Here is a 14228-nt window from a genome sequence, read left to right on the forward strand (position 1 = left end):
CAAAGTTGGGAGCATAATATTTAGGTGGATTGTCTTTATTGGAAATCATGATTTAGTGCTGCCTTCTCTGCAAATTGCAACACTATTTTTTTTTAAAAGAGGCCAACAAATACTTTTTGCAAGTGGCACATAGTTTAAACAAGGCTGTTACAATAAGTCAAGAGCTGCACAAGTCTTGAAAATACTGTAAATGTAAGTTATTTTTCTTTGGCCCAGCCCTTCCCACACAACTCAGAACTTAATTTGTCAAAAAGTCGCCACCTTGTGGGCAAAGAATGAGTATTTGTAACCAATTTAAAATATTCTAATAATACTTCCTTCCCCACCAAAAAATGTAATACAAGAAACATCAAGGTCAAATACAAATGCATGGTTCTTTCATAAAAGAAGCAAAGTTTAATTTACAGTTTTACTAAATGTACAGTTTCCTTTTTAAAAAAAGTGTCATTATACACAATAAATACAATACAAAATTAATTTGTAGTACTATACTTCAAATTCTTACAGTTCTATTTTTTCTTTAGATTAGTCTTCTTTTCCTCATAATTAAGCTGTGTTTGCATTTGAATTGTCCAGGGGGGTTAAAAGGAGTCTACATAAGTATACATAAAATATATAAATAAATTATGAGGGTGCCTTTATGGCCACTTAAATGTCAGTGATTAAGTAACAGTTATACATCTTGATGACAGACAGTGGTTGCGGACTGCAAACCACTAAAATAATTGGTTTCTAACATGGATAATCTTGAACGTATCACCTGCTTGATGTGCCTGTACCTAGCACTAATCCAAGCTGATTCAGTTAATCAGCTAAAAAGTGGATAGTTAGGACCAAGTTTGAAAAAACAAAATACAATCCCAAAAAGACTCTCTGGGACTAGAAGTATTCTCTGTAAATGTCACTCCACATGATGGTATAATTTAAGCTCAGATGGTCTATCGGTCAATACCAGCACTCACCACATCAGACTTGCAAAAACCCAAATGAAGAATGATTCTTCAAAGAAAGAATTTAGAATTTTAGTGCTTGGTCAGTGTTATTGATTGAGTGTACATGATTTTGTACTATAGAGGGATAACCTGTGTTAACCAATGGACAAAGACTTCACATTAAATTCAAAGAACAACATTAAAGAATATCATTCAGTACAGGCAGAATTACTACAGTGGTAATGGTAATGAATTAAGGGCCATACATAGATTAAATGGACAGGTTAAGAAAATTCCTCACATTTTGTTATTACTAATCTTCATTAGTAATAACAAACTGTGAGAAAGGTTTCTTAATTCTAAAGTTAATGTAAGCCCTGTTAACAATAAACATAACTTTCCTGAAATAAACAAATGAAAAAAGGAAAAAAAAAACAAGCATGGCAGATCAAAGTGCACTTCAAACGCATGAAAATACACCTAAAGGGCCTTACTTTATACCTAAAGAATATTATTATTCAGTAGCCATCCTTAGACAAGCAAGGCAAACACAGCTAAACAGAGTAAAATGATTTTCCTGCTTTGGCCTCTCTCATTCCTTTCAGTCTTTCAGCATCTCTCACCTAAAAGGCTCTGTTATCTACTATGTGACACCAGATTTCCATTCTGGCCTCGGCCCCCTAACTGTGGGTGCTGTGAAATGGAAGTTGAAGAAGGAGAGGAAGAGGAAGAGACATTGTGTCTATATGATGACGTTGATGAAGATGATGTGCCCTGACGATGGTGGGTTTGGTGCTGGTTGGTTAGGTTTCCAGCATATACTCTGTCCACAGTTCCACGGGTTGGTGGGCCCTGCTGAAGATTCAGTATGCTATCAATAGCACACTGCAGATGTTCGTTCAGCGAATTGTCCAGTGGGGGGCTACCGCTAGAGAAGCTGGCATTGTCCATGTCTGGGGAATCTGATTTAGATCGTTTCGCAGGAAGTGATGAATCTCTCGCCCAGGATGTTTCACCAGGAGATGGAGGGCCTGGTGCATGCTGGTCCATCCGAAATGTGCCCACTGCCCAATCACGGTTTTTACTTATCTGCCCCGTGACTCTACCCATATGGTCCCCAGTATTACCATCCTCATCATCCTCTTTATTAGAGGATTGTTGCTGCTGATAGGCATTTTTAATTCCATGGTAGAATTCATGCTCTACAGATGCCAGGCCCTGTGACCCTGGGTCAGTGTGGGTATGAGGGGGCTTGCAAACACCTTGCTGCTCCAATTTCACACTGGCAATAACTGTCCTCTCCACTGGAGGAGAGGATGCAGCTGCGGCAGGTTGAATGGGTCCCATGTCTCCTCCTCCTGGCACGCCGGGTCGATGATGAGGGCTGACATTTTTGCGGTACGTCTTTCGTAGTGGGAGTCGGCAGGTGGTCAACTGAGGTGCTGAAGTGGAGGTAGGATTCAGTTTAGCTCTAGACACCTCACAGTGCTCTAGAGTGCCATTCACTTGGGCTGAAGAGGTGAATGAAGATAAAGACGAAGACAAAGATGACCAGCTATGAGATACTGGAGTAGGGGGTGCAGTTGAGGAAGTTGTAGTTCCAGAACTTGAATATGTGGTTGCAGCACTGTACGTGATAGAGGATGTGGAATTACTGATTGGGGGTGAAGTCCTTTGAACTATGGACAGTTGGGTTACAGGTGGTCTTGTTTTAGAGGGTGACTCAGGGACTTGTGGAAGAAGAGTGTGCTGTGGTTGTAAATGAACAGGATCTAATGCAGTGTTGTGAACCACTTTGCTGAAACCTGCCTCTTGTTTAATTTTCAACTTCAAGCCAATTCGCTGACGTGCCTCGTAAGTCTTAATAGGAGGCTTGCTAGTCCGCTGCGGAAGTGCATCATCATCATTGTCATCATCATCAGCGGAATGAGTAGAAGATGAGGTGGGGCCAAAACAGCGCTCAGAGCTCAGCCCTGTGGCTTTTGCACAAGGGCGTACCACAGATGAAGACATTGGGGTGCAGCTAGTAGACCATGATACCAGTGCGCCACTTCCTCCTTGTTTTATCACTAGTTTTGTGGGTGGGAAGGAAACAGAATTAGCAGTGGCAGGAACAGTCACTGAAGTAGAAGCAGGAGCTGGGGTGCCAGGTATATGAGCCGATGCTCCAGCAGGTTTTAAAGAGCTCAGTTCCACTGGTACAGGCCCAGTTTTAATAGAGATCAGTTCCACTGCTGCAGGTCTCGCACTACTCTCTGCAACCCTGTTCACCATACATGAACTGGCCACAAACTCCTCTGTTGAAAAATATTGAGAGAATTGAATAAATAATACACTGATATTAAGCAACCTTGTTTAAGGTAATACTTAATCAAGGCTATATTTACTATGATGACTTTACAGCAGGGACGTCCAACACCAGTCACTGTATCTTAAAATTTAGTGGCCTATTCTAAAGCAATTAGTACTGCCCTAATCTGAAGAGAACTCAATATTTTGTATATACATTGACCAGCCATAATAATATGACCACCTTCCTAATACTGTGGAAGTGTGTATATACAAATCTTCATTCTTGCGCAGAATTAATTTTGACTTTACCTGGCTTCTCCTTGGCCAGTATCCTGTCTTGGTTCAGGGCAATCTTCTCTTCCTGGATAAACATTCTGTCAATCATCACCATTTCAGCAGAGGGGCCAAGTCTCTGCTCAAAGTAACACAACAAGATCAAACAAATGGTCAAGGACAAGAAAAAGTAAAATAAGACATGTTTTCTCATACCCTTGATTCTTCAAACAGCAGGTGACGATACTTATCCAGCATAGCTTGTGTGCGCTTCAGAAGTTGGCTGGAGACATTTTCAAACTCATCATCCACTGGGCAAAGAGCCAAAAAGGACATTACACAATCAGTAATGAAGACATTAACTTGGAAAATATACTTCAAATTGATAAAATTACAAAATATTTAAGCTGTATTAATATACTTGCTTAATTAACCTGATAATTCATATGGTCAGATAACTTGCTTTACCTTTTCGATAATCTTGAGGGGAGGGAGCCATGCCCTGGTATACATGATAGGGTAACAGTCGGCAAAGTGTGTCCTCAAAAGAGTGGAAAGGTGAGCTGTAGTCTGGATGCAGTACAGAAGCCTGAAGCTTCCTCAACTGTTCTAAAATCCTTTACACACACACACATACACACAGACAAATGCACACAGAATTTAGCACAGTCTGGACATACCTATGACCTTATTGTTTCTTCTGTTGGACATACTAACACTTCTGAGGCAGAAACACTGGACAGTATAACTGGATCAAATCTGCTTTTCTGATCTGATTTTACAAAATGGACAGTGCATATCTAGTTTAACATATGTATAATACTATGAAGCTACACAAATGGTAATTACCGTGCTTCTTTGCTTGGCTCCACACTAAAAGGTCTTTTTAAAGCTGAAGTCTGTGGAAAGTCATAGAAGACTAACTTAAGTGTATTCACATAAGAGTGTAGTACACTAGATCACAGGAAGCAATGTGTATATATAACACTTGCCTGGGTTTGAACAGGAGCTGAAGGCTGCAGAGTAGGCATCTGTGAAAGTCCACTGTTGAGAACCTGAATCTGTAACCCAGGTTTACCTAATGTCACCCCTCCAACTGCACTTATAACCCCAGACTTTGTCTGCAGATAATACAATATACAAAAATGATCATAATTAAAATGATTTAAATGTACATCGATTACAACCTATACCTAAAAAGTAAATCGTTACATAGGTTGTTAGTGATTCAGACCTGAACAGACTGAGCAAGATTTAGAGTGGGCTTTCCTTGATTAACTGTTACTCCACTTGTCCCTGCAGCTCCAGGAAATACCTGGGTGTCATTTGAACCTGAAATATATACACAACACAACTATAAAATAGACAATTCTATAATCAATATTAATAACCTCACCCTGTACCAAAATAGAGGGTTCACCTGAAACTGAGGACTTGATGAAGACAGACTTCTGTTGCAACAGAGAGGTTACAGATGCACTAACTGTACTGCTGGCTGAAGAGTTAACCATTTGGGTTATAGGCTGCTCGGGGAGTTTGCTAAACTGGCTGGCCTGAGGTGGAGTCTGAAGCTGTTGTTTTGCCTGGAGAAGGATGTTTTGCTGAACCTGAATAAACACAGAAAAATAACTGGTTAGAAAAAGGGTACTAAACTAATATTTTAGGAAAAAATATATATTTTTGAGTGTAGGTGTCATACTCCAAGATGTTGGTAGCATTCCAGCCTGCATTAAGGTTTCACAAAAACTTGCCTGGTTGAGCTTTTCCAGTAGCTGCTTATGTTGTGGTGAAGGCTGGTTTATGGATGGCATTCTCTGTAGTTGTGCATTAATAAGCTGCAAATGGTGCTGCTGTTCGGCAGTCAAGCCTGGCATCTGTTGTTTCAACATTGCCCCAGACGTGGCACACACTGCAGGTGTCACAAAATGAAACTGTGATGCAGGAGCCTGGGGAGGCTTTGGGGAGCAGGAGGAGGCAGGCAGCTGTTCCTGCTGGAGGACCACAGGCTGAGGAAGAACCTGCGGAATCTGCACTTGAACTGGCTGAGGCTGCGTCTGCTGCTGTGGTGCTTGGGAAACTGGCTGAGATGGTTGTGGAGAACCGCTTATTGAATTGTGTATTATAAAGAGTGGAGGTATAGAGGAAGGTGTGCATGCCCGAGATGGTGCCTGGGACTGAGATGGTGGCTGTGCCTGGGGTTGAGAGGGAGGTCGGGACTGTGCAGGGTGCGGGGACTGGATCTGAATGAGGGGAGAAGCCTGGGATGGCTGTGGGCTGTCTGACAGAGTTGGTGTCACACTGTGAGTGGCTGCAGAATGAGAAGGGGAGGGGCTTTGGATCTTTATAGCTTGTTGCTGATGTGCTGTTGATGAAACCTGGAGGTCAGGAAGTGAGAATACAAAGCAGATATTAATGGATTATTTTGTACTAAAAAGAAAATCAGAATTGTATCTAAATTGACAAGCACATAAAAATATATTTCAATGTAGCACAAAAATGTATAGCAATGTTAGAGTTTAACGAGGCCAGTTAAGCTAGGTGTGTAATTTTGCCTTAAGTTTAAATGATAAATGTTTATAATTGAGAAATTGATAGAGATAGAACAATTTAAATCTACATATTTTCAAGTGTCTTATGATTTAACAAAGTCCTTATCAGATTCCTCTTGAATTAAATTATTACATTTATTTCATAATCACCAAAATACACAATAACAAATACAATGGACTTTCTCTTTTTCAAGCCACAATTAAGTTAACTGATCAACTATCTGTTGATTAATAAACATGAATAATCGTCTATTAAAATATTTGTTTGGAGCAGTAGTCTTCTATCAGTAGACATTTTTTCCTGGGCTGAAAGATGTGGTGAATTTGAAGCCTATCACAGGATGAATACTTTTTCAGAAGATGGAAAGTGGCATTAAAGCATTCATTCCACCCTGAATTAACCCACAGGGGCACAGGGAGAACATGCTCAGTCGATGCAGACAGTAACTCTGGAGTTTTTAGGCAGCAAAGATGTAGTTTACATCTTGAAAATGGCCATTAATTCCATCGGTGTTGTTAAGTAAGCCTGCTAATAGTTTCATAGACAACTAGCTATTTGGGACAATTACGAGATAAAAAATTTGTAAATGTTCCTAGCACATTTTAGAAAGTTTTTATGGGAATCACAAACACCACTCCACTATATTCTTAAAATAATAGGCACAAGGACATCTGGACAAATAAAATGTCACATTACTGGAGTACAGGTCATGATATCATTACATAGCACAGGATCTAATGAATAGTGGACTATGGAAATTAGCAGTGAAGGAAGAAAAAGCAAATTAACAAAATTATTATGCAGACCAGAATCAGATTGGCACAGCAACTGAAAGGAGGACACAATGCTAAGAGGAAAGGCATGACAGAATGTGAGGTAGAGCAAAACAATGTCTGTGCAAGCATGTGCACAGAGAGTGAGCAGTTTCACTGGATTACAAGGTGTTACAATAGAGCTGAATAGTCAGGTTTTGGAAGTAAAAATGCCATTGATATATGCCATAGCTACTTTGATTTTTAGAAATAAAATACATGACTCCTTGTTTACACGGCCAGTTACTGATGCTCCTATTGAACTCATCGGCCAGTCTAGTTTTAACATTATTATTTTTAAATACGATTTCATTTATGTGATAGAATTTAATTTATATCATTTAAATGCTGATGAGGAATTTAAAGGAGGCTCTAACTTTGTTTTCTCTAAGACAAATGCTATAGGTGGAATATGTGCTTGATTTGTATGTAATGTCATTGAGCCTAAACAAACTAAATAAAAATTATATAAATAATTTTCAAAATGCTTCAATGCATATATAATCATGCTAATAACAGTCAACATGCTCATGTAACATTTCAGTTCATTTATTTATTAAACTTGTATACCAATGATAGTTTCCCGGCAGATGGAACCACATAATAGGCCTTTGTGAGCTCAAAATGATATGCTATCTTTTGCTGATCAGTGACTGTTTCATTTCAAAATCAAATCAGTGAGGAAGCAGAGAATCCTAGTATTATGATATAAAAAATTCACTTAAATGTAAAGCAATCATTTTATAATAAACATTATTTGATGATTTACTGTCAAATATATACTTATGGCTGCATCTATTCATTATAGTATTTATAGCATAACCATATTTATTTATTAGGTTTAGGCTAAACTGTAGTTTCATATTTTGGGAAAATGGGCAAAAGTGTGCACAGCTCAGGAAATTACATTGATGAACCAAGTAGTTGATCTCAGAATTTTGCTGATAAGCAGAGGCTGAATATGCATTTTTCAAGTTAATGTAACCTTACATCATATAATTTGCAGCAGCCTAGCACTATGGAATTGAAATTCTCCAGTTGTGCAAGTTATGCGTTTACACTAGACAGCAAAAGCTCTTAGAAAGTAAGCTGGTTTATTCTTTCCCAATCCATAAACTAGCATCAATATCCGTCACTCCTCATACATTCCATACTTAAACAGTGAAAAGTGAAGAACAAGGACACTAGAACAGTACCTAATATCCTATATAGTTAATATATAAGCTTCTTGTACACAAAACTACAACATATATAAATTAATGTTCACAAAAGTAATATATTTTAAGAAAATGCAGCTTAGTCATGTCTGTTGAATGCTTGTGATCCATATTTTTTCTTTTGTAAAAGTTAATAATATAGTCTTATACTCCCATTTTTCTAAATATATTTTGCTTAAAAAAATAGTCATGAGGTGATTCATATGGTTATTCACATTTTTCCAATGTGCTAATCTCTATTTTAAGATGTTACACAAAGAGAATTAATATGAAATTTACTTCCTGAACCAAAGCCGATTAAAAATGGTCAGTCACTGTTCAGCTCTATATGCAGCAGTGCCAGCAACAAGTGGGTGGGGCTTAGTGCAGAGCACAAGCTCATCTACCTTCATCTTAACCAATGCTGCCATGTCAGCAGGGCCAAGGGAAGGACTTGCATTCTCCCTTGGGTGATTTTCAGTTAATAGGCCATCATGGGCTGTAGGGGTGAAACCAGAGCTGCCACCGCTGATGATAACAGATGCAGGTACACCCACAGATGCAGGTGGGTCTTTTCCTGCTTGGTGCTGCTGATCCTGACATGAGCACATTTATCAAGTTATGGGAGAGGTAAAACAGTAATCCAAACTAAGGAATGTTCAGCAGGGCTCTACATTGGAAAAACTTTCAGATATATTAGACATACATAAATCTTAAAGAGATTTGCATGTCTGCTACACTGTGTATTAAATTTGACTAGTAGTCATGGGCCTGGTATAAGGTCCATTTTGAATTTTTCTGCTAAATGAAAATTTCTGCTAAAGGTAGATTGTCAGATAATGCACATATTTTAAATACAACAAAAAGTATTAATTAGAAATTAGATCACACCAACCTGCTGCAGGAACATCTGTACAGGCTCCTGGCTAAGAATAATGCTAGAACTTGGAGGAGTGAACAACACCTTCCCTGGGCTGTGCTGGATCTGGGAGGCCAAGCCCACTGTGCTCACCGAGGACGTAGATGTAGTTACTGTAGAAGCTTGAGATGCAGAAGATGGAATCAACATAGCGGCTGTGACTGAAGGACCTGTCTGGACAGTAAGAACAGGGGGTTGGGTTTGGGCTGCTTGCTCAGTGGTGGTACTCAATTCTGGTACGCTCTCATTCGGGTGGCACTGGGGCATGGCTGCTACACCAGTGCTGCTGTTTCCAGCAACAACACCAGCCTGCTGCTGAAGGGTTGGCTGCAAATTGACAGCTGGGCTGAGGCCCTCTATTGACAAGGAACTCTGTATAGGCATGCCTTGTATAACAGTTTGAACATGTCCTGTAACTGGATGAGCTTGATTCTGTGACTGGGCTAGAGAAACAGGCATCTGGAACAGTGTGGGGTGGCCCATTTGACCTGGTTGAAGTTGTATGGGTCCAGAAAGAATGTGTGCAGCACCAGGATGACCTTGAGGGGCCAATACCTGGCCTAGATTTATATTCTGATTGGTTGCCAAGATTTGATTGGCAGCAATAATGTGTCCGCCAGTTTGCTGGGCCAGGATTTGACCTCCAGTCTGGAGTTGAGGCAGGAGGAACTGATGATTCTGCCCTTGTAGGACAGCCTGGGATGGAATGACAATGCTTCCCTGCTGATTCAGCAAGTGAACACTTAGTGGCTTGCCTGATGTAGGATTGCTTTGTTGCTTAAACAGGGCTTGGGGGAACTGTGTTCCTTGTGTGGTGGTCTGTGTACTCAGTACTACATTTGAACTTGGCTTGCCTGTGAGGAAGGCTACATTCTGAGCTGCAGATGCTGGGACTTGCTGAACCCCTAGAGCTTTATTGGCATCATTTTGCAATGAATGTGTGGCTGGCAGTTGTTGCTGTTGTTTGAAAGATTTTGGTTGGATGGCACTCCCTTGGGGAGGTTTGGGCTGTATTGGAGTTGGTGTCCGCTGGATGATGACATTCTGCATGACTTGGTTTTGAGTCTGAGATTGAGCTCCTGTATTTAAAGGACCACGAGCAAATCCCACTATACTACTCGGTGCAGCCATTGTGGTTCCACTGCTGTTGGTGTTAGTGCTGCTGACACAAATAGCTGGGCCATTCAGTGATGGAGATCCTAGTGTGGCCTTGCCTCCCTGAATCAACAGTCCCCCTCCAGAGCTAAGCACTGACCCCCCAAGACCAGCCTGAGCCCCAGAACTTGCAGCATCAAGTCCAGGCTGGTGCAGAGGATAGCCACCCATGGTTTTGGCCAAAATATGCTGCCCTGATGGATTGATAGTCATTACAGTGGATTGGCCCACAACTTGAATCTGTCCAATGCCCAAATGCCCAGACTGGCTTCCATTTGGTAAGGTCTGAAGACTTGAAATGGGTTGAAGTGTCACGTTTCCAAGTCCGACTTGCTGCATGAATGGTTGGACGTTAATGGCTTTGTTCATGACCTGGGGTTGAAGCTGCATCCCCTGGTGTGCCAGAACTGAGCCGAGCATATCGGTAGTTGCATTGGAAGGTGTTGTAGTGGTGCCCTGGCCAGGAAAGATTTGTGTAGTTCCTGCAATGCCGACCCCAGGCAAACTAGCATCAGGGAGCGGTTGGACCACCTGTGTTAGACTAGTGAGCCCAAAAGAGCTGAGGTCAAGCTCAGCCTCTGCTTCTTGAAGGCTCTGCTCAGTGATATTGGCTTCAGCCAGACTCTGTTGCAGAATATCACAAGGCTCATGATTTGGCCCAACCCCATTGCTTTCACCATCACCTCCTTCTGGTGAGGCCCCAAGGATGTCATCGTCTTCTAAAAAGTCCAAATCAACACTGACCCGGGGAAGCCCAGATGGCTCACTTGTTGACAACTGAGTCGGTTGTTGGACTTCAGGAACATGTTCCTAGAAAAGACAGAAAAGGCTAAAATTTACATGCTGACAACAGATCATGTTATTAAGGGAAAAGCAAATCAAAAGGTATGGATGGCTACGAGATGGTGTGTCACCAGTGGGCAATTCATCACTAAAGTGATGTTTGAATCTGATCTGATGAGTGGGGCTTGAGAAGGCATGCTACGAAAGGAATACAGACAGAGAAGGTGGGGAAAAGAGGGGAAAATACTTACCCCAGTGCTGGAGAAGAATGAGTTGGAGGGGTCACTTGAGCCATCCAAAAGGTCATCAGTGTCCAGCTACAGACAGGCATACCCAGAATAGGACAGACCACCACATCACAGACAAGGGCACGAAAGGAGAGATAGAAAATGCAGAAAGACAAAGATTCCAAAGTGGAAAAGCAAAGGAGAAGCATAGTGAAGATAGTGCCCAGACCCATCAAAGTACAAAAAGCACAAGCAGGCAACAAGACAGTTAAAAAGAAGGGAAAACAGGATGCAAATGATAGGAAATATTAGATTAGTATGTCAATATTGTGATTTAACGAAAGAGAAATTATAAGGGTGAAATTCCGTGCAATCTTATTCTAAAGAAGATAAAGAAACAGAAACAATCTTCTGTAGAGGCGCTAGAGTGGAAGGGAAAATTTAAGCTAATGTACATTCTTTTTGGATAATTTGTGTGATGGTTGAGAACAACTGTTTGAAAGCCATGCTTTGCTTGATAAGAGCATTACTGATACTTTTGTTTTAATTCCAAACTAAATAATTTTGTTAACCAAAAGCAAACCAAACTGAATGCATATCAGAGGTATATAAGAAGATGCCAATATTATAAAGAACTAACATAATTAATTAATAAATACTTTTACATTTGAACATCAGAACTAGTTTTTATCCTTTTTCTGTTGTTCTTCAGTCTAGTTTACTTAATTATATTTCTGTAGCACTGTCATTTGTCTCACTCTGTGCTTCATGGATCAGTTTAACGGCAAATTTAATTCAGACAACCACAAAATCACAGCATGGTTTGTTCACATTCTTCAACTTGGTCATTTTAGAGTTGAATCACACTCTCACTGGGAATGTCTAGGTTGCACATATTGCACTTTATGTGGCTAGGACTTAAGTCCTTAGCTCTGTGTTGTTTTATGTAGCACCATAATTCTGGAAAGAGGTTGTTTTATTTCACCGTGTACTGCGTCCGCTATATATGGTTGAAATGACAATAAAAACTTCTTGACTTGACTTATCACTTGGTTACCTACTACTTTTATAAAAAGCACTCACCTGTGTTTCTGATCCATGAAGAAAGTCATTGAGCGCTTGTGGGTCACTGTAAAACAAACACAACCTTTCGTGTTTAATTTAAATTCTATTTGAATGTGGAATACTATTTTAATAAGCGCATACTTACCAAATTACATCTAACAAGCACCTGCCATCTTCATCATCCATGTCAACTAAAAAAAAAAAAAAAACACAATGAGGCAAGGTTTATAAACAATAGCCCAAATATCTCATAGCCTCATAAGATTGTTCTTGTTAAAAAAAACTAAACAAATAAATAAACAAACAAACAAAAAACACTTCTACAGCAAATAAGCCAACCGACAAAAACCTATTTTGAAAGGAATTAAAAACACAGGCTATTTCAGGCTATTTCAAGGATAGCAAAGGTTTTCTGTTTAAAGTCTTAACAATAATAATAACAATAATACTTAATAATAATAATAATAATAATAATAATAATAATAATAATAATAAAGTACAATTTACAATTTTTGCAGACTAAAGTGTGAGGTGATGGGGGTTCTCCATATTCCCTCAAAACAAATAACAACAACTACCCCACTTTTATACACTGATAAAACAACCACACACAGTGCATATAAAACTAAGTCACTATAACAATGCAATTTATTGAGTTTGGGGTAACTGCAACAACCTGTTTCGATCCAAGCCACTTATATCTTTAAACGCAATCGATCAAAACTACAAAAAGAAGATGAGGTAGGCGGGGACCCAACCTTGCTAGTTCAATAATAACCTGCAGACAGCAGCCTATCAGACCGGTTATGTTCAGCGTAGACCACAGTTGTGATCTCTTTCACGCATAAAAGAGCATCCCACATAGAGGAAAGGGCAAAGCAGTACATGAATGGAGACTCTGGACCTCTAGGATACGGCGGTTGTACTTAGCTTTGCACAACTACAACTTGTCCAAAATACACATTGGTGCAATCCAAAACGTTTCCTTACGTTTGTGACCATTTAAAATATCTCGCTAATGTTTTCTGCCGTTGATTTCCATCTTTCCAAACAAGCCACACAGATTCGGTTTCTGTAATTTCACTTAGCTGATCCTAGCTAGCTGACTAGCAGTAAATTTGCGTTAACTGCTTAAGGCGCAGTACAAATAAACCTTACAATAACTAAATACCAGTACAAGGAATTTGTTGTACACCTCCGTCCCAGAAAAACACGATCATGACCAATGGATATCCTGTGTTCACCAACCAATAGAAGCAACTGCGTAGCCTATTATCTTTATCCTTGCTAAATATGAGTTTATGTTGGAATAGTCTTGGACCAGAGGGTATGCTTGGGAATTCGTTGTAAAATAAATCTATTCGCCGACTCATGCAGGAAATCGGCTATATGAACATGGCAGAGGTGAAGTTTGTGACTCACGTGCAGACTGCAAACATTGCAGCTTTACAGTAGTTATTCAGATTTAAAGAGAAATTTCTATATTGTAACAAACTCACCCGAGATGATAGAGGTACAAGCAGCGCGGGGTCTCCAAAACAGCCCTGCACGGGCTCCGCCTCAGGACCCAATCACAGAGCCCAGAAACAGGAAAAGGCGCCCAGCGCATTTGCCTGATTGATAAACTTTTCAGCGTCTACAGTAACGACGTATCAAAACGTTTATGCACACACTTGAATACTTATTAAAAGTTTTACAATTTTATTAATAAGTACGTCGGGTGAATGGGTTCTATTCGAGCTCGTTACATTTCCGAAAAATTTTACTTTATAAATAAGTACCTGGTTTAAATAGATTTTAGTGAAGCTCATTACATTTAAGAAATGTAGTTTTTACTGCTCAATTAGGATAGGTTTGTGTTATCATTGTGGATTAATTAAAAAAAATCGGCGTCTATAAAGGCAATTTGAGTCTACTAAATTATTTAAACCAACAGGCGAATATACACAATGTTTATACTTAACGCCACATGAATGTGAATGTCACAGACATTTATTTTTAAAGTGTGATTGGGTTTATTGTTT

At 39.8% G+C, this 14228-nt stretch overlaps 1 protein-coding gene across 3 annotated transcripts; it reads right to left on the bottom strand.

Annotated features, from left to right (window-relative positions):
* Window positions 1-370: 370 nt before the first annotated feature.
* On the bottom strand, window positions 371-13774 carry bicra (BRD4 interacting chromatin remodeling complex associated protein). Of its 3 annotated transcripts, XM_047822017.1 has the most exons (15): window positions 13704-13774; window positions 12350-12395; window positions 12223-12268; window positions 11164-11229; window positions 8951-10939; window positions 8463-8651; window positions 5249-5872; window positions 4918-5104; window positions 4732-4829; window positions 4490-4618; window positions 4347-4396; window positions 3966-4114; window positions 3714-3808; window positions 3534-3636; window positions 371-3229 (listed from the first exon to the last, which is right to left on the bottom strand). In XM_047822017.1, the coding sequence occupies exons 2-15, from the start codon at window positions 12388-12390 to the stop codon at window positions 1569-1571; spliced, it is 5427 nt and encodes a 1808-aa protein (XP_047677973.1). In that variant the 5' UTR covers window positions 12391-12395; window positions 13704-13774; the 3' UTR covers window positions 371-1568. The 3 variants fall into 3 exon arrangements, with proteins under 3 accessions (XP_047677973.1, XP_047677975.1, XP_047677976.1); XM_047822019.1 differs by lacking the exon at window positions 11164-11229 and having other exon boundaries at window positions 13704-13773; XM_047822020.1 differs by lacking the exon at window positions 8463-8651 and having other exon boundaries at window positions 13704-13773.
* Window positions 13775-14228: the final 454 nt, after the last annotated feature.

Source organism: Tachysurus fulvidraco, chromosome 13, assembly GCF_022655615.1.
Source record: "Tachysurus fulvidraco isolate hzauxx_2018 chromosome 13, HZAU_PFXX_2.0, whole genome shotgun sequence".
Classification (NCBI taxonomy): Eukaryota; Metazoa; Chordata; class Actinopteri; order Siluriformes; family Bagridae; genus Tachysurus; species Tachysurus fulvidraco.